The sequence below is a fragment of the Macaca nemestrina genome, chromosome 6 (assembly GCF_043159975.1).
Source record: "Macaca nemestrina isolate mMacNem1 chromosome 6, mMacNem.hap1, whole genome shotgun sequence".
In the NCBI taxonomy this organism is placed as follows: Eukaryota; Metazoa; Chordata; class Mammalia; order Primates; family Cercopithecidae; genus Macaca; species Macaca nemestrina.
Window position 1 is genome coordinate 120,401,947 of NC_092130.1, and position 24,982 is coordinate 120,426,928.

The 24,982-nt window shown below is 39.8% G+C and overlaps 1 protein-coding gene across 1 annotated transcript in view; it reads left to right on the top strand.

Annotated features, from left to right (window-relative positions):
* The window catches only part of LOC105499384 (cell division cycle 20B), a 62,271-nt gene that overhangs the window by 17,079 nt on the left and 20,210 nt on the right, over positions 1-24,982 (top strand). The window contains exons 3-6 of the mRNA XM_011771930.2: positions 10,375-10,603; positions 13,538-13,668; positions 17,154-17,247; positions 24,248-24,364. Coding sequence (XP_011770232.2) covers positions 10,375-10,603; positions 13,538-13,668; positions 17,154-17,247; positions 24,248-24,364 — 571 coding nt within the window. The remainder of the gene's footprint in view (positions 1-10,374; positions 10,604-13,537; positions 13,669-17,153; positions 17,248-24,247; positions 24,365-24,982) is intronic.

The following is a 24,982-nucleotide window of genomic DNA, read 5'->3' on the forward strand; positions in this document are numbered from 1 at the left end:
CTCCTGTTAAGGATGAAATCAGAGCCAGTTTGTTAACTTAATGTTCCTAAGGCTTAAGAGCTTCAAATAATGAAGGCATGATATATAAATTTTCACACTGGCCCATTAACCAAACATTCAGACAGCACTTTGGAGAACTCATGTGCTGGACAGCATTGGATGAACACAGATTTTGACCCTGGAACACCTCTTCTTTGTTGTTTTGGCAGTCTTTCTTTGCATACATTTTGATGTCATCATCTCTCAGCCTTCTGGGGATCTGCCATCATTGTTTTCATGTTCTGTCTATACTAACTCTATTCTCAGACTATAGATATATCAAAATGGCACATTTCTCTGCATAAGGGGTAATATGTTAGAAAAACCACCAGCACTCTTTCAGTAAATGAAGGAAGGCTTCTTACAGGAGGGGAAGAGATTGATGAGTTCATGGTGAAGGCAGGAGGAAGCTACCTGGTCAAGAATGGGATAAAGCAGTTGACTCAGTTATCAACCAACTCAGGCACTGGAAAGGATACAAATAAGGTGCAAGGGAAGGAGCCAGCCTCACGCAAATGTAAAATCAATTTTGGAAATATGAGAACACACATGAAACAGGGAAGGATTACAAGGCAGCAAATAACTGAGTGCTAAATAAGTGACTTGTTTTTTTTTTTTTTTTTTTGAGACAGAGTCTTGCTCTGTCAGCTAGGCTGGAGTGCAGTGGTGCAACCTCGGCTCACTGCAACCCCCACCTCCTGGGTTCTAGTGATTCTCCGGCCTCAGTCTCCTTAGTAGCTGGGACTACAGGCATGCGCCAAAACGCCCAGCTAATTTTTGTATTTTTAGTAGTGATGGGGTTTCACCATATTAGTCAGGCTGGTCATGAACTCCTGACCTCGTTAGCTGCCTGCCTCGGCCTCCAAAAGTGCTGGGATTACAGGTGCGAGCCACCACACCTGGCCAATGACTTATGTTTTTAGAGAGCTTTATACTGCACACAATCTTCTTTAGTATACACATTATTTTCTTCACAGTAATTCTTTGGAATAGGGAGCAGTTAACTCAGCCAAGATCACAGAATTAGTGAATGGAACAATGAAGAATAGAGTTTTGAACTTTTGACTTCATAACCAAAGTTATTTCAATTTCATGAAACTGTTTCTGTGTAATAGGTAAATAAGTTTATTTAGAAGGAAACATGGTAGGTGAGGAGATGGCTGTAGTACTCTGGCGGAGAGGTCATAGAGTTTGGCTGTGTCCCCACCCAAATCTCACCTTGAATTGTAATAATCCCCACATGTGAAGGGTGGGGCCGGATGGAGATAACTAAATCATGGGGGTGGTTTCCCCTATACTGTTCTCGTGGTAGTGAATAAGTCTCACAAGATCTGATGGTTTTGTAAATGGGAGTTCTCCTGCACAAGCTTTTGCCTGCTGCCACGTAAGACATGACTTTGCTCCTCATTCACCTTCCACCATGATTGTGAGGACTCCTTAGCCATGTGGAACTGTGAGTCCATTAAATCTCTTTCCTTTGTAAATTACCCAGCCTCAGGTATGTCTTTATTAGCAGTGTGAGAACAGACTAATACAAGGGGTTTCATTCATCAGGAGGCATTTTGTTTTATAAGAAATCACTGTATAAGCGCCCAAAAAGGAGAGGGCATGGAGAACACCACCAAAAGGCTTGTCTGTGTGTACTGAAGTTATCTGGAAGGGGCCACAGGAAGTCTGCAGAACAGCAGGTCCAGATGATAGATAAAGAGTCTTAGTGAGGGTAGCCTTGGCCAGCACGATGGAAGGAAGGGGTGGGTGCTAAAGATGCTTTGTAGACCACGCTGGCAATGGAGATAAAGGATGACGTTTACCTGAAAATGACCTTGACAGTGTGTGGGTCATATTGCCCACTAGGATGGGAAGGCATTGAAGGTTCAAACATGAGAAGATGAACATTTTGGTCTTCATGACTAATTTGAAATAGCATTGAGACCCTACATTTGAAACGTCTTGTGGACAGAATGTTGCTGCGTTGGGCTGGTGGTGGGTGGGAGGGGCACACACTCAGAGGTTAAGGAACGAGGTTAGGGTATGCTTCAGAGCTACCTGGGCTGTCTTTGCTACTTTTATCTTTGTCTTGAGGTTCTAGCAAGACTGGCATCACCAGCAGGTCTTTTCTGGCATGTCTAGGTTTTTCCCACCCACTGGATATTTGTGTGTCAAATTATTTGTCAGTAGACATATTTGTTTCTATTTTCTCAGTTGTTTCATTCTGCTACTTCCTGACTTTATTTTTAACCCCTCTGGGTTCTTTTCTAATTATTTTTGGCTCTGGCGCTCTGAATTCCTCCTGGTTTAATGTCACTGTGATGTGAACTCTACAGGTAAACAAGCTGAATTGATGTGCTTGGAGTACCAAGTCATTCATCCCTTTTCCCTTCTTTGTCTTACTTTTCTTATCTTCCTCTTCCTTTCTATTAATAAATACTTGAGTCATTCAAAACTATGCGACAGGCATTTCCTCAGCAGGAGATAGATCCTGAAACAGAAGTTTAAAAATACTGAAGATGAAATAGCACAATCTGCAGCAGTGTTTCCTTCACTGCAGTCATTGAAGGAATACCACTGTGTGATTTGTCATATCTGTATATCATTTATTTGCTTAACATTTTAATATTCATACTAACAAATGAGTATTTAAATACAATTTATTTTTCTAAAATTAATTTTTTATAAGGAAAACTTTACATCAAAACTAAAAAATTATAAAATGACATTAAATACATAATTATTAATGTTCATCTATACCACTATGAACCATATGTCCCTAGTGCAGGGACTGACAGAATTTTACTTTATATTCAAACTGTGCTCTCTTTCAAAGTTCTCTGAATTGAATCTACCCCTTCATGGGTCCTGGTTGTATCATAAGGAGCAATATAAAGTATGTTTTTCTTTTATTCATAGATTGCATCCCTTTTAATATTTGAAGACAGTTCATTTTGGGTTTTCTCTTTTTTCTTTTTCTTTTTGTAATTTGAGACAGGGTCTCACTCCGTCACCGGTGGCATGATCATGGCTCACTGCATCCTCGACCTCTGGGGATCAAGCGATGCTCCCACCTTAGCCTCCCAAGTAGCTGGGACCACAGGTGCGTGCCACCATGCACAGCTAGTTTTTTGATTTTTTTTTTTTAGAGATGGGGTCTCACTTGCCCAGGCTGGTCTGGAACTCCTGGCCTCAAGTGATTTCCCCTCTGCATTGGCCCCCCAAAGTGCTTGGATTACAGGTGTGAGCCACTGCACCAGACCCTTTTGAGTCTTCTTTCTTCTAGACTAAGCACCCCAGGTTTCCACCATTGGATGTGCTGGGGTGTTGCCCCATTACTGTGTTTACCCTGACCCCTGTCACTGTGGTCTCTTTCCTCCAAATGAACTCAGGGTTTGAATCTTGACTCGTCCATCTCCCTTCTTGAAGAACAGTTCTGGGACTGGACGTGGTTCTCCAGATGCTATCTGAGCGGTGCAGAGACACAGGGTTTTGATTGCTCCTGTTCTGGACACTATTTTTCTGTCAATGGGACCTAAAATTGTACTGATTTTTTATAATCATTTCACTGTGCTGTTCACCCATATTCTAGTGGGGGCTGCCTAACACTGTCAATCTTTTTCACTGCATGTCAGTTCTCTTCCATCTTATGCCTGTGCAATGAAGAAAAAAAATCTAAATAAGAATATTGTTCATGCAACTTGATTGAATTAAATTTTGCTACTTTGGCCCTTGTCCCAGACTTTATTCTGAATTCTATTCTGTCCTTTAGTATTTTAATTATATTTTCAACTTAGAGTAATCAACAATTTTGATAAAGAGATCTCCATTTAAGCTGCTGATAACGAGTTGAAGAGCAGAAGGCCAGAGACTAAACCCTTTAGTCCACCACAGGGTGATTTATTCAGGCTAACGTGGATCTGCTCACTTGTGCTATCTAGGACACTGGCAGCAAATTTATTACTAGTTACTTGCTCCTCCTATTGGAAAACCATGAAAAATAATACATTTATCTATCAGGGGGCATGTATTTTTCGTATTTGTCATGTTTTGCTCATAGATCACTAACACGTATCAGTTTTGAAAGTGCTGTCATTCCTCTGGGTTTTATTTATCTGGCCCTACAGACTTGAACTTGTTTTAAAAACCCAGATGCACTTTTGTTGTTTCATTTATCTCATTCTCTAATTTCTGCAGAAATGTTTGTTTTACTCTGTACAATTTGAGAATTGTTCTTTTTTTTTTTTTTTTTTTTAATGAGACAAGGTCTAGCTCTATTGCCCAGGCTGGAGTGCTGTGGCATGATCTTGGCTCACTGCAACCTCTGCCTCCTGGGCTCAAGCCATCCTCCCACCTCAGCCTCCTGAGCAGCTGGGACTATAGGCACACACCACCATGCTCGGCTAATTTTTGTATTTTTGTTCAGATGGGGTTTCACCACATTGTCGAGGCTAGTATCGAACTCCTGAGCTCAAGCAATCTGCCTGCCTTGGCCTCCCCAAGTGCTGGGATTATAGGCGTGAGCCACTGTGCCTGGCCTGAGAATTGTTCTCCTTAGTGGGAAAGGATAAAAACGTCTTATTTCCTTGCCTCTGGATTCTTTCTCAAATCCCTTGTCCCTTTTTAGTACTAATTGCCTCTAGGGGAAGAGATTCATCTATTTATTCATTACGGGGTTCCTAGATACCAATGTCCCAAGGATAGTAAGATAAAAGACAAAGTCCCTGGTCTTAAGGAGTATATGATATAGCAGGAGAGAAAGTAAAAAAGTGGAATATGAGCAGACCTGCTTTTTAGCATAGGGATTAGATTGATTTGTCAGAGTTCAAACCATGGCAGGGTTGCTCTGGTTGGTTGTGAAGGTTGTGCACTGCATATTCTAGAGGGTGCCATTCATAGAGAAAATGATCTATACAGCTGTATGCAGTATACAGCTGCCTATTAGCTCTATATCCTTGCTCAAATTACTTAATACCATTAAGATATTTCTTCCAACTCTGTAGAATGGGGGAAATAATACTAGTACCTATTTCACAGGGTTGTGATGAAACTAAAATAAACACTCCCTCTAAATCATATATCCCAGTGCTTGGCACGGATTAAGTGTTTGATAAATGTTATTAACACAGGGTGGTCATGCTGGAGCATGCACTGTGGGTGTGGAAGCACAGGGAGGGCTTAGTATTTGTTCCTAGGGCTGCTGCAGCAAATTACCACAAACTTGGTGGCTTAAACACACGTATTCTCTTCTAGTTACGGAGGCCGGAAGTCCAAACTCAGTTTCACTGGGCAGAAGCTGGGGGGTCAGCAGGGCCTGGCCTCCTCCAGAGGCTCTAGGGGAGAATCCATTCCTTTCCTCTTCCAGTTTCTGGTACCTGCCAGCATTTCTTGGCCTGTGGCCCTATCACTCTGGTCTCTGCCTTTGTGGTCACATTGCTTCTCCTCTTCTGTGTGCAGTCACATCTCCCTCTGCCTTCCTCTTACAAGGATACATGTGATTGCATTTAGGACTCATCCTGAAAATTCACGACAGTCTCCTTACCTCAACTTAACTTCATCCTGAACTTAAGTCTGCATAGCCCCTTTGGCATATGAAGTAACATTTGCAAGTTCCAGGGATTAGGATCTGGATATCTCTGGGGACCATTATTTAGCTACCATTGGCTGCCTAACCTAGTTTGGAATAGGGAGGAAGGGAAAGTCAGAGACACCTTCCTGAAGGAGTTGGTGGCTGAACCCAGGTGTGAAGGTGGCTGGGAGTTCCCTGGCAGAGAACTGGGGATGAACATCCCACGTGGGAAACATTCAGCGTGGACAGAGTGATGGTAGATGAGTCACAGAAACTCAGACCTGCTAAGGCAGTAGGATATTGTCAATATGCAATTTCTCAATAGTTTTCATGGACATAGCTGACATAGCATCAAATTTTTATTCTTTAATTTCCTCTTTTAAACCCAGAATTTTTTAAATGTACATTTAAAGTTTGGAATTTCCTTGGAATTTTGCTCCAAGGAAACCTTTGAGCAAGTGTCTCTGTCCTCTGCCATGTTTTCTGCAAACTAAGTCTATCTTCCAATATGGTGTCTCCTCCCTTTCTTGGTACCTGTGAGGGTAAGGGCTACCTGGACATAGTGGAGCCATTGCAAACATAGCCTACTGAATGTGGCCCACAGACATGCTCTGTTCAGTCCTCCAGTCTTTTCTAAAAATTAGAATCAGTTGAACACTTTAAAAAGTGGGAAAATTCATATGAAAAGTCTAAATTTCTAGCATCTTCTATGAAATGAGACAATGTGTCTCAATGTGTTCTTGCTGCGGCTAAAACACGAACATTAAAGTTTGAGAAATTCCCTCAGTTTCTGGGGCCAAGACCCCATAGCCTCTGAGCTGGTACTGTGGTTTTTTTCTTAGTGGAGAGAAATAAAAACAGTGGGGAAATGAAAGTCCAAGTGGCCCTGTGAAAGGGCTCATGCTTGTAATCCTAGCACCTTGGGGGGCTTAGGTAGGAGGATTGCTTGAGCCCAGGAGTTAAAGACCAGCCTGGGCAACATGGTGAAACCCCGTTTCTCCAAAAAATACAAAAATTAGCCAGGCATGGTGGTGCACACCTGTAGTCTCAGCTACTGGTGAGCCTGAGGCAGGAGGATCACTTGAGCTCTGGGACATCGAGGCTGCGGTGAGCCATGATCGTGCTGCTACACTCCAGCCTGGGTGACAGAGTGAGACTGCCTCAAAATAACAAAGCAAAACAAAAAAGAAGGCCAGAGTGGGTCACGCTTCTCATCCAAGCTGGCGTTACTCATCACCTTACCTGCTGCCCCCTAGTCTGGGCTTCTGAGATTGAGATGCCTGATTGACACGTGCAGCCTCTTTTCATCTTTCCCATTCCTACTCAAAAACAAACAGCTGTAAGACAGAAAAACTGACCCCCAACAACACTCTTTACAACGGCCTGTCTCTTGCGAAAGACATTCTCTTCGGTCAGTTGGTGGGGAGAGCACAGAGCAGCAGTGGAGAGAGAGCCGGCCTTGCCCTCTGGGGGCTGTAGGCAGGATGGGCCAGTGCCCTCACATATGCTTAGTAAAAAACTCAAACTGAATCAAAACTTACTGCTTCAACATTCTAGCATATTCCTTTCCTATCTTTCATTTAGATCTAGGAAGTGGGACTGCATTGGAATTCTGTTTTATAGTCCCTGTTTTACAGCTAGCAATATATTGTGAGCATCTGCATGTTTCATTCACTATTATCCTGTTACCATTTAAAAAAAGATTTCTTTTATTGAAGTGAAATTCTCATATTAAAAATAACTTTTTTTTTTTTTTTTTTTTTTTTGAGACGGAGTTTTGCTCTTGTTGCCCAGGCTGGAGTGCAATGGTGCCATCTCGGCTCACTGCAACCTCTGCCTCCTGGGTTCAAGTGATTCTCTTGTCTCAGCCTCCGAAGTAGCTGGGATTACAGGTGCATGCCACCATGCCTGGCTAATTTTTGTGTTTTTAGCAGAGATTGGGTTTCATCATATTGGTTAGGCTGGTCTCAAACTCCTGAGCTCAGGTGATTTACCCGCCTCAGTCTCCCAAAGTGTTGGGATTACAGGTGTGAGCCACTGTACCCGGCCAAAAATAACCTTTTAAGACACCAATTCAGTGGTTTTAGTGTATTCCCAATGTTCTGGAACCACCACTTCTCTCTTGTTCCAAAACGTTTTCATCACCTCAAAAGAAAACTCCATACCCATTAAGCAGTTGCTCCCCATTTCCTCCTCCCCTAATCTCTGACAATGACCAATCTGTGTTCTCTCCCTGTGGATTTTCTTATGCTGACTGTTTCCTATAGATGGAATCATACGATATGTGACCTTTCCTGTCTGGCTTCTTTCACTTAGCATAATGCTTTCAAGGCTTATGCACATTATGACATGTATCAGCAACTCATTCCTCTTGGGAGTGATATGTAGATCACTTGCATATGTAGATACGTCCTATGATTTGTCTACACGTTCATCTGTTGATGAGCATTTGGGCTGTCTGCACCTTCTTAGTGTGATTAGTGCTACTATGAACATATGTGCACATGAATTTGAGTACATATACCTACGAGTGGACTTGCTGGGTCATGTGGTAATTCTAGGTTTATCTTTTTGAGGGATCACCAAACTAATCTTCCACAGTGACTGCATCCTTTCACATTCTGTACACTTGCAATGTAAAAACCTTCCAGTTTCTTTGCATCCTTACCAATGCTTATTAGTTTCCATTAAAAAAATTCTAACCATCCTCTTGGGTGTGAAGTGGTGCTTTGGTGTGGTTTAGTTTACGTTTTCCTAATGTATGCCATTTCTGATGGCAGCAGAGCAGTCCCTCTTAGAGATGTCCTGTTAGTTTGCCTAGTCAGTTCTCCATTGGTAAATATTTAGTCTGTCTCACATCTTTTTGTACTTACAAACATGTAAAATGCAGTACACACCCTCATGTTCTCAGTTGAGAGCCTGGACTCTGGGGTCAGACAGGTGAGCCTCGGGTGTGGTATCTCCACTTACTGTGTAGTCTTGGGCAATTCACTTGACCTCTAAGCCTCAGTTTCTTCACTGATATAATGGGCATAAATAACATCTGCTTCACAGATGTTTCTTAGGATTAAATACAAACATGTGTAAAACCCTTTACATATGGGTTCATACATAGTAAGCAGTCAGTAAATGCTGGATGTTTTCGCCATCTTGGTTCGTATCTTAGATTTTTTTTTCTTTCTTTTCTTTTTTTTTTTTTTTTTTTTTTTTTTACTTTGAGAGAGGGTCTCACTTTGTCGCCCAGGCTGGAGTGCAGTGGCGCCAATGTGGCTCACTGCAGCGAGCAATCCTCCTACCTCAGCCCCATCAAGTAGCTGGCAATTCAAGTGCACGCCACCATGCTTGACTCATTCTTGTACTTTTTGTAGAGACAGGGTTTTGCCTTGTTGCCCAGGCTGGTCCCGAACACCTGGGCTCAAGCAATCTGCCTGCCTCAGCCTCACAAAGAGCTAGGATTACAGGCATGAGCCGCCATGGCCAGCTGATTTCTTTTTTAAATTCTTAGAGGTGATATTGCTGGGTCAGTAGAAGTTATGCACATATTTGAGGGCTTTTGAAAGGACATTGTCCAAAAGTCCTTTCCAGATACTAATTTAACCCCCACCAGCAGTGCATGCCAGTGTTTGTTTTTGGCACCTTCAACACCAGGGATTGTCACAAAAAAATTATTGCTAACATCTCATTGCTGTTTTAAATTTGCATTTCTTTGATTGCTAGTGAGATTAAATATCTTTTGGGCATTTATATATCTCTTTTATGAATTGCCTTTTTAATGTACTATGCCCCAGTTTTTCTATTGAGTTGGTAAACTTGTCAATTTCTATAAGAGCTCTTTATGACTAGGATTTTAATATAAGTTGTCTGTCATTTTGTTAAACGATAATTCATTTCTAGTTTGTCACTTACATTTTAATTTCACATGGCTACATGGGATGGTTCACTACTACAGGCTCTATAAATATCAGACTCCTAGTGTTTCTTAGAGAGGATGGACAGACGAGCAAATCACTTACTTTCTCTAGGCCTCAGCTTCCCCATCTGTGAAATGAAGGGTTTGGACTAGAAAATTGCTGTTTATATCTAGATTTGAAATTTTATTATTTCATACAAACATCTTGCATGTTCAGTACATAGTGTTGTATCATATGTCATATTTTACACTGATATGTGATGGTAATATTTATAAATGTAATTACTCCCTAAACTACTTTGGTATACCTACAGACCCTTCAGCAGAGGCTCTAAGTAAGTAGTAGCATTTTGTTGTTTTTTAGATAGAAAAAAGTATATCTATTTTACATATAAAATAATAGATTTCACATATAAACATAAAAATATGACGTATTTTACACATAAATATATATAAAATGTAACAGTTTACACATAAGTATATAAAAATGTAACATGTTTATATATAAATACATGTAAAAATAACATGTTTTATAAATATAAATATAAAATATAACTTTTATATATAAATATCAATATAAAAATATATAAAATATAACATATTTCATATATAAATATAAATATATACAAGATAACAGATTTATGTTTATATAATATATAACTGTAAAATATAACATTTAATGTATAACTATATACAAAAATATATATAAATATATAAAATAACATCCAGGTTACAAAAATTAAAAAATCTCATTATATATATTTTATTGGGGGTGTACTAGATGAGTCATCTGAAGTCTCTTCTAGGGAATTTTTACTTTTGCATCACTGAGGCCAGTGGAGTTAGAGCTGTTTTTGTTGTTAAACAGGTATTTGATTCAGTTAATGCTACGTATTCTGACTTTAAGAGTCACTTTGCGAAGAGGTTGTCCGCGGAAGTTCCTGTTGCGAGTAGCCCCATTACCACAAGGTGGAGGCAAAGTCAAACTAGGGCTTTGTCCTCTGATTCCTTTGGGGAAGAGCAGTCAACCACCTACCTCCTAGAAGCTTCCGGATCAGTGCTGAAGACAACGCCTGAGAAAGAAACCTGGACTCCAGGTGAGGAGCCCCAAATGCCACAGCCCAGTTACACAACGTGAATAAAAGATACGTTCCTGAGAAATTCTTTGTCTTGTAGAACTAAGGAGTGCCACATTGAGTCAACTCTTTTCTCTTTTTCTCCCTTTGAATAAGAAATTTCCAAGGTGGGGAGAAATGACACAAAAACAAAGGAAAGGTACTGTATGTGTTAAAAAAAAAAACCCAAAACTTTAGACAAATTAAATTTAACAAAGTTAGTTGTGCAAAGAACCATTGGCCAATGGGCAACCAGAGAACCACTCCGCCATGTGGGGGCGAGCAGCATTTATGGACAGGAATTGGGAGTGAGTAGAAGCCGCCTGATTGGCTACAGCTCAGTTTGCCTTATTTGCACGTGGTCTGATTAGTTGGCCACCTGTGATTGACTGAAGCTCAGCTTCTGTGATTGGCGGAGACTCAGCTAAGTTAAGCTTTCAGTTAGTTTACATCCCAAGTTAGGTTGCAATTTAAGATGTAGGGACTCATCCTACATCCTCAGGCCAAATTTAGCTTAATTTTAAGATGTTTTCGAGACTTGCATTGGTTAGTTGATAACTTTTGAAAAGACTGTATGTATGAATGTGTATGTATATATGTATATGTATACACACACATATATATGTGCTTTTGTTTTGCAAAGTATAGAATTTTAATGACTGGTAAGGTTCCTGGTATACAGATTAAGAAAAAATTATGCGTTAGTAATGGAATAATCAGATGTGAAATAGAAGGAAAAGACACAAGCAGGAGAGAATGAGAGGAAGAGAAAGTAAGAGGAAGGAAGCAAGAGAGAGGGATGAGGGGATGGATGAGGGGAGAGAGACAAAAAGAGAGAAGAGAGGAGAAGGAGACAGAGGAGGAGGAGGAGGAAGAGGAGAAAGAAAGAAGAAAGAAGAGCCTCCAAAAGTAGTAGGGAAAGTGAAGAAAAGGGAAGGAAAGGAGAGTGAGAGACAGTCTATGATGCGGCAGAGATGGGGGAGTGGGCTCCAAACCACCAGTGTGATGGGCAGGATCCATGATCAACCTGCCAGAGCCCCGAAACACAAACTCTCTCTCTGAAATATGTAATTCTCATTTGGGCACAGCCATTTTCATTCCCATCCTTCAGAAGCAAAATTTGTCACCTATCATTAGCTGATGTAATGCCCATTCTCTCTTTTGAGAATCATAGGCAACATAATTCTTTTGACTATCAGCGTATTTATTAAGACAAATGTTAATAGAAGTGCCAGCTCTTTTCAATGACATCAGACACGATGATGCATTGCAGTCTGCCGATTGAAAGGGAGCCCAGATTTTTTTCAAACCAATGAAGTTCCCAGGCATTAATACTGAAAGTATTTAATAATTGAAAATATTTAATAACCGAGGAGGGAAGCAGTAGGAGATAAGGGGTTGTGAAAAAGGTCATTGTTATGACTATCTTCTAAAAGAAATCTTTTGTATCTCAGTGCAATTGAGGGACAGTTTTGATGCTGATTGTTTTTGGAAGAATTTCTGGCTAAAATTAGGGGCTCCCTTTTTCTTTCGAGGCTCTAAATTAATTTATTGATTTTTTAAAAAAGTATGGCATTGTGTGAGAAATTCAGAAATCAGATATTAACCAAAAGGATTTTACAAGAAAGGCCATTTTATTTTTCTACTTAAGTTAATACTAGGGATTAATCAGATCTATTGGTTTCTCAGTGCTTTGCTAGTGGGGTTTCTTTCTTTTTGTTTTAGAAGAGCAGATACTGAAGATCCTCCCATTCCAAAGGGACATTTACAGAGAGGTTTGTTTTCAGTCATGCTCTGTGGACAGAACCTGAGAGGTGCCTTCTTTCTTAGGCTGGTGGACCTGACTTCTTTGTTTATAACTGGGGTGATCGTCAGTACTAGCCTCTGACTGCAACTTTTTCTTTCTCATTTGAAGTTCTCAGAGCTGGCTTTTTCTTCCCTGTACTCTTTTACAAATACCACGAGAAAGCAAGCATGCATAATTTCTCAGGACAAAGAGCAAGATCTAAAACTTTGACCAACATTTCATATTTTTATCCTTCTTCTCCCTAAATGTAATCTATATTGCTTAAATTTTGAATGTCTCAGTACTTGAGGTACTAGGCTCTAGGAACATTAGTGAGAGTTTATCAAGCCCATGGTTGTCCAAATGAAGAAGAGATTGTCACATAGCAAAAGGCCAAGATTTTCCAATGGTCCCTTGGCTCCTGTGATGAACAAGTGATATGGCAGATATTTAGTTTTAGAGAATGACTTGACAGGTTTCCAGTGCAGTTGAAAGTCTGGTAAAGGGCTTTCTCAATCTTGAGAAGAGAATAGGTAGGAATAATATTGATGCAAGAAACACTAACTCTTCTATTACTTTAACTTAGAAAGTATTTCACTGATGCCATCTTAAACTATCTTTAAAACATCTTTCTGCAATAGAAAGGGGGAGAGAGGCAGAGTGATTTGCTCATGATTATGCAGTGAATGTCAATGCTGGCAAAGCAAGCATCCCATAATGCTTTCCTTGCAGGATGACCATAGCTCAGGCAAACCGGATACTCTTTCCACTATCATTTAAAACTGTGGAACTGTTTCTATCCATTCTTCAAATGTGCAAATCTGTTTTTTTTTTCCATACAGAGATAAAGCATTTACACTGCTGCCGCTGCAGATGAAGTCAGGTCTTTAATCTTGGCACCTCTTCCCTGCTCTAGAGACCACTGAGGCAGCTTTCTCATTGAGTGACAACCTTATGAAGTCAGCAGTCTGGATAAAATTCCGTTCTGCTCTCTGCAATGGACTTTGGAGCGATGAGAGCTTGGACTTTCTCACTCTGTCCTACTGTGAAAGATGCCATGGCCAGTCCTACAATCAAATTGATTATCTTGTTTTAAAAACCAAATTCAAAGATAAATGTCTTTCTTGTAGGATCCTGCAAAGAACCACCGAAAACCCCCAGCAAAGGAATTTCTGAAACAAGTAACTCTGCTCTCCATTTTTGCAAGGCACCTCATACAATGGACAGAGACTGGAAAGGAAATGTTGCCTCAAAAGGGCAGGTAGGTAAAGAGAAAAAAACTGAAGATCCCTCGTCTAGAGAAGCTGAGACAACTTAGTCGCAAATGTAAGGAAAAAGTTGCTTAGCTGCTCTTACCCATCAATGAGAAAATGATGCACTCCTGGTAAAAAAAAATGAATAATTAAAGGATATGAATAGAGCCACTTTGTAAAAGAAAGAAGATACCCCCCAAATATATGAGAAACTGTTGAATTGGGATTAATTAAAAAAGTGAAAATGAGAATAACCATTTTATCTTTACAAACAGGTAAAAGTTAAAAATATAATGAAATTATACTTATTATGGTATGCTTCCTCTTAGCCTAAGGATCTCTTGCTGTCATCATTTCCATCTGTGTGATGATGTGATCTGTCCTTTGGGGTCTCTTAGGAAAAGTTGAATTATACCTCTATATGATGGTCTTTTAAATATTTACCTTAAGCCTTTCTTGTTGTTTTTTTCTTGGTTAAGTACATTTATTACATTTAGGTATCTCTTATTTATCATAGTTTTAAGATCTTAGGAGTCTGACATAAATCTTTTGGGCACATTAAATATCAATAACATGTTTTTGAATTTATGAAATCCAGTGAAGAATCTTTGAAGGAATCAATGTTTCAGTTCAAAAACTTTGAACTAGAAAAGTCATAAATTCTCAATGTAGGCAAAATTACTTATTCAGTGTATGCCTTTTTTCTGTGCTTGGCTATTTTGCTAGAAGAATAATAAAATATTATAAATATAAATTTTAGTTATCTGAACTCATATGCAGTTGGAAGTCAATGTTTTAGAGCAGGTGTTTTGATGCGTGCTTTATTGTTGGATATGGGTTTGGAGGATAGGGAATGGCCGGGGAGTCCCACTGAGATAATTAGGGGGCACTGGTGGCCTCAAACCTGGACCAGGTTATTAACACTCCTTTCTTTTTCACCCCCTACTGCTGATTGGAGTTTTTGCTGTCCCACCCTTTAGGATTTCCCTTTTCCTTCCTCTTATCCTTTCTGGTAACTGGTGGCAGCAAGGTTCGTGGCTCCATCTGTGGGCTCATGATGGTGTTGGCAAGATACTCCTTAGCAATTGTTATACCAGCTGGAACGTCACCCCAGCATCACTGAAGAACCTGGACAGGGGATAATGGAAGCTGATCTACCATGTTAAGGAGAGCATTTTTTGCCATGATTAGTTAGAAGTCAAATAGCTTAGAGAGTGGTGAAGACACGAAGTGAGGTCTTTCCCCTGTAGAGTAAACGTGTGTCTTCATGTGGTCCTCACTGATCATCTGGAGGGTGTTCCACAACAAGGGCCTGCATAGCCGTGGAGACTTTCAGAATTCATCCTCCAGGAGCTCCATATTAAGTTGCTGATTAAAGTGGTAAGTAGATCTAATCTAGGAAAGAGCACCCCTGCACCCACTGAACAGAAGTGCCTGCTAAACCTTGCTGTGATCAGCTTTGTGGTAACTGTGGGATTCTGAAGAAGTGAGTCTGTGAAGAGGTCATTGAACTACTGATGAGCAGGCCATTTTAGGAATATTATTTTATACTAATGGTTCTCAATTTGGGGTGATTTTACTCATCAAGGGTCATTTGGCAATATCTAAAGACATTTGATTGTTACAACTCAGGGGGAGAGCATCTCGTGGGTGAAGGCCTGGGTTACTGCTAAACATCCTACAATGCACAGAACAGCTCCCACAACAATGAATTATCGGCTGCCAAATGCCCATAGTGCCAAGATTGGGAAACCCTGCTTTCCAGTTAGTTGTTCTACCTTGAGTAACTAAAAACCATGATTCACTGACAGCAATGCCAATTATGTGACATAACATCAAGGAAGAAAAACAAAATACCAAAACGTTGCCTGTCAGAGAGACTTCTTTCTGAACTGTGGGGACCCAGAGTGTAAGGAACATGGCTGTGCTTTGATCAAGGATAGGCTGAGGTAGGATGTTCACATTCTTCATGACTCAGTGAGTCTAGAGCACAGGTGTATAACTCCACTTGTTGTCAGCCATGTAGACACAACATGGAGAAGCTCACCACTATAGCTGTAACACCTGCAAAGCCATCACTTGGCTCTAAGCGACTGTTGTCTGTAAAAGGTATAATTGCCCTGTTGACACTGTGCAGGAGCTGGCACCTGGAGAAAGAGAAAGCCAGAGCTGTCCGTCTTTGCAGATGGATAAGGGGAGCCAGAACACAGCTTGGCTTGCTCGTGCCCAGAGAAAGAAAGTGTTAAGCTGCTGACCCTGAAGGCAAGGGAGAGCCAGCCATGCAGCTGTGTGTGGGGGTCACGGAATTAAGCAGCTGAGATAAAGGTGAACAGCGTAGAGAGCTAGTTAAGAAAGCTGTTGATGAGAGCTGCTGCTGAATAAAATCATTCACCTGCCTATGGCCACCCCCCCGAGTGTTCTTTCTGCTCATTCACCCACCTCTCACTCAGGACCTCAACATGACCTTTGGCGCAGTTGTGAACCTGACACAGTATTTGTCATATTTGGGAGAGGAAATATCTTGTTGTGAAGAAGCAAAACAGAATCTTCTCTGTTTTAACCATTTATCAGTATGTTTTTAGGAAATTTCATCAGTTATTTTTCTTTCCACTTATTACTAATTTTCCCAGGGGTTTTTGATTGAAGTTGGATGTAAGAATGTCAGAAGTGCTCTTTGTATATTGGCCCAAAGGGATAGGACCCAGATTTTTGTGCACATGGAATTTTAGTAAACTTACTTAAGAACTCTGTGAAGGTGTTAACAAAAAGGGACCTTAAGATGGCAGTTCAGTTGTGGCAGGCTTTGGAGATGTCACCAGCCTATGGTGTATAGGCTAAATGGATTTTTAGGCTAGAAGAATAAAAAAAGATTTTATTCTAGCCAAAAAATACCTGCTCTATGGAGTTGTTGAACTCCATAGTCTTTTATCACCAGTGTTCTATGATTTCATGATGATAAAGCTTGGCATTAAAAAAAAGACTCATTATAAATCAAAAGCCCATTGGTGGATATTTTCATTATTGGAGATCCATATCCTATAGTTCTTGGAAAGTTGCTTGAATTATTTTTAATAATTTTTTTGACTATCATTTTTTTTTCTTTATGAAATATTTGGATTGTCTCTCCAATTCTCTTATCTTTTATCTTCTATTTTTCATCTCACTTTTTTTTTTTTTAACCTTTTGGGTGATTTCCTCAACTCTGTTCACCAACCTTCCTATAAAACTTCTTATTTTGGCTCTCCTACTTTTAATTATGGAGTTGTTGAACTCCATAGAGCAGGAGAAATAATATATGTAAAATGCTCAGCACTGTTCGTTACATAGTGTTTAGTTAATAAATAATAGTGATTATTGTGGTGTTGGCTTTTACAATGTGGAATCTTTGAACTCCTTAGTGAATTACCAGTTGTAATTCTATATTATACATCACATTTTAGTTGTACATATATGTTTCTAAAGAAGTATTCTCCTTATGTGTGCTTATTTTCAGAAATGCCTAAAACAACTCTTTGTAACCCGGAAGGTGGTTCAGCAGGCTAATGGAAAAATGCAGCTCTGTGAGCAATCCCAATGTGTTTGGAAAGGTACAGGGTCAAGACATTGTCCTTCCTTCCTGCCCTCCTCTTTCTGCCTCCTTCATGTCTTCCTAATCTTAAAATATATTATTTTAAATATATTTTATAATATTAAAGATATATGATATAAATATATAATAATAAATAATAACAGACTAAATCAACCTAATTGTAACATTTGAATAATTCTCATAAACCTCTGTTCTAACTACCCCTACCTCCAAGTCCCATTCTCTATAGGTGACCACCTTTAGCTCTTCCAGCTGTACTCCTGGTATTTACATCTACTTTCTAAATAATATTGGTAAACTGCTATTTCTTGCGATTTTAGACTTGATCATGACTTTTTTGTTTTTGGTGTTGCTCAGGCTGGAGTGCAGTGGTGCGATCTCGGCTCACTGCAACCTTTGCCTCCCAGGTTCAGAGGATTCTCATGCCTCAGCTTCCTGAGTAGCTGGGATTATAGGCATGCACCACCATGCCTGGTTAATTTTTTTTTGTATTTTTAGTAGAGTTGGGGTTCACCATGTTGGCTATGGCTGGTCTCGAACTCCTGGCCACAAGTGATCCTCTTGCCTCAGCCTCCCAAAGTGCTGGGATTACAGGCATAGTAGGTAAGAATTTAGTTATCTTTCTGCCTCATTCAGTTTCATCAGTTTCTTGACATGCTTATATCACACTTTAAAAAAGTAAAATTAGAAGTTAATGTTTACATATTACTACACAACTATTATTCACTATCAAGTCAAATAGTATAATTATGCTTCTTTTCTAGTATAAATTTTGCTGAGTATTAAAAGTTGCCTTATTTTTCATTTACTAGATATCTATGACACTATTAATATTTCCTCTAAATGCTCCAATGTTTTGTTCCGTAGCTGTCAATAACAATTTCCATGTGCTCACTCATTCCAGTTTCTTCTTTTCCTTGATGACCTCCCGCTGAGAGCCTGCTGAACAGGCTGCTTTCTTGGCCAGTTGCACGGTTGTCTTCCAGGACTTTTCATCAATATTAGATCCACTATTTTTGGGCAGCTATGTTATGCTCTTTCTGGGTTTGCTGGTCTGAAAATGTCCTTATTCTTCTTTTATGCTTGATTCATAGTTTGGCTGGCCATAAATTCTAGTTTCACTCAGAATTTTGACAATATTGCTTTATTATTTTCTAGCATCCACTGTTGCTGTTGAGAAGTCCTGTGTTAATTTGACTTCAACTTTGCTTTTTCTCTTTTGATGCTCTTAGAAAAGCCTTTTATCACCAAGTGTTCTAAGATTTCATGATGATAAAGCTTGGCACTGAAAAAAAACCCAACTCATTGTAAATCAAAAGCCCATTGGTGGATATTTTCATTCTTGGAGATCCATATCCTATAGTTCTTGGAAAGTTGCTTCAATTATTTTTTAATATTTTTTTCACTATCGTTTATTTTTTCTTTCTTTATGAAATATTCTGGATTGACTCTCCAATTCTCTTATCTTTTATCTTCTATTTTTCATCTCACTTTTTTTTTTTTTTTTTTTTAACCTTTTGGGTGATTTCCTCAACTCTATTCACCAGCCTTCCTATGAAACTTTTTATTTTGGCTCTCCTACTTTTAATTTTTTAAAAGCAATTTCTGTACTCTGTTCCTTTTTTTTTTTTTTTTCTTTACAGCATCCTGTTGGTGCTTCATGGATATACCACCTTCTCCTATATCTCTGACAATATTATTTTGTAGAGTTTTGGAAATACTTCTGTGCTCTCTGCGTTGTTTTCCTTTGCTTTGGTTTTCTCTCCCTCCAACCCCTCATTTACTTTGGTTTCTCTCTTTCAGAGTAAAAACTTTCCCGAAAGCTGTGCATTTTAAAAATAGTACTAGGGTAAAGAGCTTAGTTCTTCTATCCTAGGTTAAAGAGCACCAGGGTAAATTCAGCATAAAGATTTTAGTACAGGCACGGTGGGTCAAGCCTGCAATCCTAGCACTTTCAGAGGCCGAGGCGGTGGATCACTTGAAGCCAGGAGTTTGAGACCAGCCTGGCCAACATGGTGGCCACAAAAATTAGCTGAGCATAGTGGCTCACACCTGTAATCCTAGCTACTTGGGAGGTTGAGGCAGGAGAATCACTTGAACCTGGGGGGCGGAGGTTGTAGTAAGCTGAAATCACACCACTGCACTCCAGCCTGGGCGACAAAGTGAGACTGTCTTTTTTTTTTTTTTTTAACTCAAAATCTGTTTTATTTGTTTCATACATCTCCATGGTGCCTGGTGCTATTGAATTAAAAAAATTGTCATTTTTATTTATCCAGAGAATAAACATCTGGTTTCTTCTGGTATATGCATATATGTGTGTATGTATTTACTTGGTTGGGCAGGGTGTGTGTGTATGTGTGGGAACTTGACAGTCTTTCAACTAACCCACCTCTCAGTCTTCTCTGTGCCTCTGAGCCCTTGTGGGATTTTGCAAGGCAAATCAGCTTGTTTCTCTTCACTGTCTCCCTCTTCACTGTCTCCCTTTGCAGGCACTTGAGGGGTAGTTTCTTATGCTCTTCTTGGTCAGTTATTAATCCTTTATTCACTTTCTAGAAAATTATTGCACTCTCTTGCCCACTGCTATATTCACTCTCATACTGTTTGTTCTTGTGTTTTCACCCCTTTAAAAAGTCATTTGCTGTACTTACGCTGAAAATAGGAGGCGGAGGAAATAAGCTTATATGGCCCTTCCACCGACTTGACTTGACTTACATCTGTCTCTCCCCTTCCCATAGATCACTTTAGTGGCAGCATGAAGAAATGATTTGAACAGGAGGATGTTGGAGGCAAAGACTAACTGAGAGGCCCTCTGAATGTTCTATGCAAGACTCTGTTATTGATTCTTTTAAGGAAATTTAAACTATGAAATAGATCCCACGTAAGCCAAGTAATTGCTCATCAGTGGATCATGGGGCAAATGTTATCCAGGTGCTGTGTATATAAAGCAATTCTTTATGCCTTGTCCATATCTGATGACTCTGAAACCTTACAGCAGGCAGCCCCTGTAAACTTTCAGGTGTACCTCTTTGCCCAAAGCTTGTAGGAAACTTCAGATGGTGGTGTTGTGAGTGTAACAGGGAAGCTCTGTAGCCATGCAGTGGGGAGATGATTGCCTGTGGCAATTTCTAGAAGGTCCTTGTTCCATGCTACATTTGGCGCTCTCAGTTATTTCTTTCTTTCTTTCTTTTTTTTTTTTTTGAGACAGAGTCTTGCTCTATTGCCCAAGCTGGAGTGCAGTGGCGCGATCTCAGTTCACTGCAGCCCTCTGTCTCCTGGGTTCAAGCGATTCTCCTGTCTTAGCTTGGGATTACAGGCACATACCACCATGCCCAGCTAATTTTTTATTTTTAGTAGAGAAGGGGTTTCACCATATTGGCCAGACTGGTCTCCAACTCCTGACCTCAAATGCTCCACCCGCCTCAGCTTTCCAAAGTGCTGAGATTATAGGCATGAGCCACTGTGCTTGGCCTCCCAAAGTCTTTTGACCCTGAGCCCCATGTGTTTTCATTCCTACTTTCTGTTGCCATCATGGAAGTTTTTGTGTTATTCATGAGATTACTGTCATGGTTGGAAAATAATTGTTTGGGAGCCAGAATTCTGTGTGAGAACCTTCTTGAGAGAACTAGTGTGGTTCATTTCATAAATGCTGAGGAAACTTGCCTGCTACATTTCCCTCTGGAATAAGTTCTGGTAAGCATATCCATGGGGTGCTTTGGCAAGGTCTCAAATATAAATGTGAACAAGGAGACAGAAATCCTCAATGCTAAAGTAGATGTCTGTTTTTATGGCTTGTCCTAATTTTTTTTTTTTTTTTTTTTTTGAGACGAAGTCTTGCTGTATCGCCCAGGCTAGAGTGCAGTAGTGTGATCTTGGCTCATGGCAACCTCCACCTCCTGGATTGGAGCAATTCTCCTGCCTCAGCCTCCCGAATAGTGGGGATTACAGGCCTGTGCTACCACACCTGGCTAATTTTTGTACTTTTAGTAGAGACGGGGTTTCACCATGTTGCCCAGGCTAGTCTTGAACTCCAGCCACAAGTGATCTGTCCACCCTTGGCCTCCCAAAGTGCTGGGATTACCGGTGTGAACCACAGCACCTGGCGTGTCCCAATTTTTTATTAAAAATATGTTTTGGGGCTGGGTGCGGTGGCTCACGCCTATAATCCCGGCACTTTGGGAGGCCAAGGTGGGTGGATCACAAGGTCAGGAGTTCGAGACCAGCCTGGCCAACATAGTGAAACCCCCATCTCTACTGAAAATACACACAAAAATTAGCCGGGCATGGTGGCGGGTGCCTGTAGTCCCAGCTACTCGGGAGGCTGAGGCAGGAGAATTGCTTGAACCCAGGAGGCGGAGGTTGCAGTGAGCCGAGATTGAGCCACTGTACTCCAGCATGGGTGATAAAGTGAAACTCCTTCTCAAAAAAAAAATTTTTTTTTTTGGAAATTTTCTTTTAAAAATTATGTAGATAACACATAAATACACACTTTCAACTTCTAAATACAGGGGTGTCCAGTCTTTTGGCTTCCCTGGCCACATTAGAAGAAGGAGGATTGTCTTGGGCCACACATAAAATACACTAACAGTAAAGATAGCTGGTGAGCTAAAAAAAAATCACAAAAAATCTCGTAATGTTTTAAAAAAGTTTACAAATTTGTGTTGGGCTGCATTCAAAGCCCTCCTGGGCTGCATGTGCCTTGCGGGCTGCAGATTGGACAAGCTTCTATCTAGAACTTTGTGCATATTTATTCTTCAAGTGTCTGTTTCCCAGCAGTAAAAAGGGGAAAAAATTGAGTTAGATGCATAAAAACAGGGACAAAATTTCAGGCCTTCTAAATGTTCTTTTGGGGGTTTGGGAAAGTATGGTTGGGATGGGAGTGTGAACCTTGTCTTTTCCTTAGAATGATATTTTCTTAAAAGCAAAATAAAATGTATGGGGACATGTCGTTCCTCAGCTCTCTCATCTTCTTTTGTCCTAAACAGCAACAAGTTTTTGTTTTTGTAAGGTGCTGAATATTTGACTTAGAATAAAAAATATATGTTCTATGAAGCCAGAGATAATGTACCTATATTATTCTGATATTTTAGGAGTCTCTCTCTCTCTATATATATATACACACACACACACACACACACACACACACACACACACACAAACTGTATTATTTAGATTTGTTTTAGGTTCACAGCAAAATTAGGCAGAAGGTGCAGGTTCCCTTCTTGTTACCACACATGCACACATGCACAGCCTCCCCCATCATCAACATCTCCCACCAGAGTGGTACATTTGTTACAATCAATGAACCTACATTGACACATCATTGTCACCCAAAGCCCATAGTTTACATTAGAGTTAATTCTTGATGTTATGTATTCTACGGGTTTGACCGATGTATAATGACATGTATCACTGTTACAATATACAGAATAGTTTCATTTTCCTAAAAATGCTCACTACTTTGTCTATTCATCCGTCTCGCCCCTTCCCATAGAAACCTTTTTGCTGTATCTATAGTTTTTCGTTTTCCAGAATGCCATATAGTTGGAATCATACAATATATAGTTTTTTCAGATTGTCTTCTTTCACTTAGTAATGTGTATTTAAGGTTTCTTCATGTCTTATTTTTTATTTTTTTTAGAGACAGAGCCTCACTCTGTCACCCAGGCCAATGTGCAGTGGTGCAGCCATGGTAGCACTGGCCTCCTGGCTCAAGCGATCCTCCCCCTTAAGCCTCCCAAGTAGCTGGGACTACAGGTATGGGCCAGCAAGCCCGGCTAATTTCTGTATTTTTTGTAGAGACTGGGTTTCGCCATGTTGCCCAGGTAGGTCTCAAACTCCTGGGCTCAGGCAATCTGCCTGCCTCAGCTCCTAAAGTGCTGGGATTGCAGGCGTGAGCCACCGTGCCCAGCCCCAGGAGTTTTTTTGTTCATTCTTTGGGTATTGATTTTTTTTTTAAAAACATTGGTGATACTTTATCAGCAAGCCTAAGTATTTTTAGTAATCTTGCAGTTTTGCCCTCAACTACAGGTTTTCGTAGCTAACACGGAAGCAGGAATTTATGAGTAACAATTTGGTTTCTTGGTGTAGCATTGTGAAGCTCTCATGCTTTTATCAGAAGCCATCTGGTCATAGACACCACAAGTCACCTAGGTAGGTGGTCTTGTTTTCTTTTGATTTTATAATTCTCAGTTTGATCACAAGCTGAGTGGTTGGAGATGAAAAGACAGTGGCTTGTGGTTTGAACTTAGTATGGTCTTTTGATGAGAACTGAACAAAAGATAGAATACTGACCTTAGATAGTCATGGGTAAAATTAACCAAAAGCAGTAAGTCTGTGTGCTCTGATACTGAAATATTGAGAGAAAGAGCTAAAATCAATGAATCAGTAAATATTTATTGATGAAGTCTCAGAGTAGGGCATGGGTGTACCAGGTAAGTCTTGATGTGGAAAAGCAAAATTCACTTTGGTTTTAAAATCCCAAATAACAGAAGAAATATTCAAAGCATGATGTAGTATCTCTGTGAACTCCCCACAAGATCTGTCTTCTTCATTCAGTGCATACATACATAAGAATAGGCCATCATTAGTACAATGCTTTCTAATACAGTAACATAAAATGTATATTTCCCACACCATGCCAACATTAACAATACCCATCCCTGAATATGAAAGTTGCACCAGGAAAAGTCAAGTATATTAGCCATATTTGGATGTTACACTATTTGGATATGAGCCTTTTTATTAGAATGTGCTGTATGCATGTGCTTTTTATTAGAAAGTGTTGTTGAAAAAATTTTTAATATTCTTGTTTAAATTAATACTGAAGTACTCTTCATTTCCTTCCTTCCCTGGCTCTTTGTACTGTAGTTTTATCATGATGACTACTTATTTTCTACTTAATTAAGCTTTTCCACTTAATGTTATTTCTTAACACCCACAATAACAAATATTATATTTTCAGGATCATAGAGCTGTGTAGAAGTGTTTGTTTCTTGTAGGCTGCAAAGATGGAGTCAGAGATGAATCCTTCCATCTTAAAAGGTCCAGTGATATAAACGATTCCATACTCCAGCCAGAGGTGAAGATTCATCTTACTGGTCTTCGAAATGACTACTGTAAGTTATCATTTAGATTGGGAATTGAAAACTTGAAATGACAAAACGCATCCTGTGCTTGGTATAAACATGAAATTTGATTAAACCAGATGGCCTTTATGCCTCATATCCAAATAGTGTAACATCCAAATATGGCTAATATACTTGACTTTTCCTGGTGCAACTTTCATATTCAGGGATGGGTATTGTTAATGTTGGCATGGTGTGGGAAATATACATTTTATGTTACTGTATTAGAAAGAATTGTACTAATGATGGTCTATTCTTATGTATGTATTTTAAATATGGGTAAATTGAATCAGTCAAACAACTGCATTGGGTCTACTTGTTATATGCCCAGCTTGTAATCTAGTTTGGAGGACAGGACTAACTGACATGGAACTGATACCATATGCCAAGGTAGATTATAAATAATAAATCATGGGATATGAGGAGTTATAAAGACTAGAAAGAGCTTAGTGAGCTTCGGTGTTGTCTAGAAAGACGTTGTAGAGATATTTATACTTAAGTTGGATCTTGAAAGATTGTTAGAACTTGGAAAGGTATAGAGGAGAAGGACCATTTTTGGTATTGTTAACAGCATGAAGAAGGCAGGATGTTGGTAATTAATGATATTTA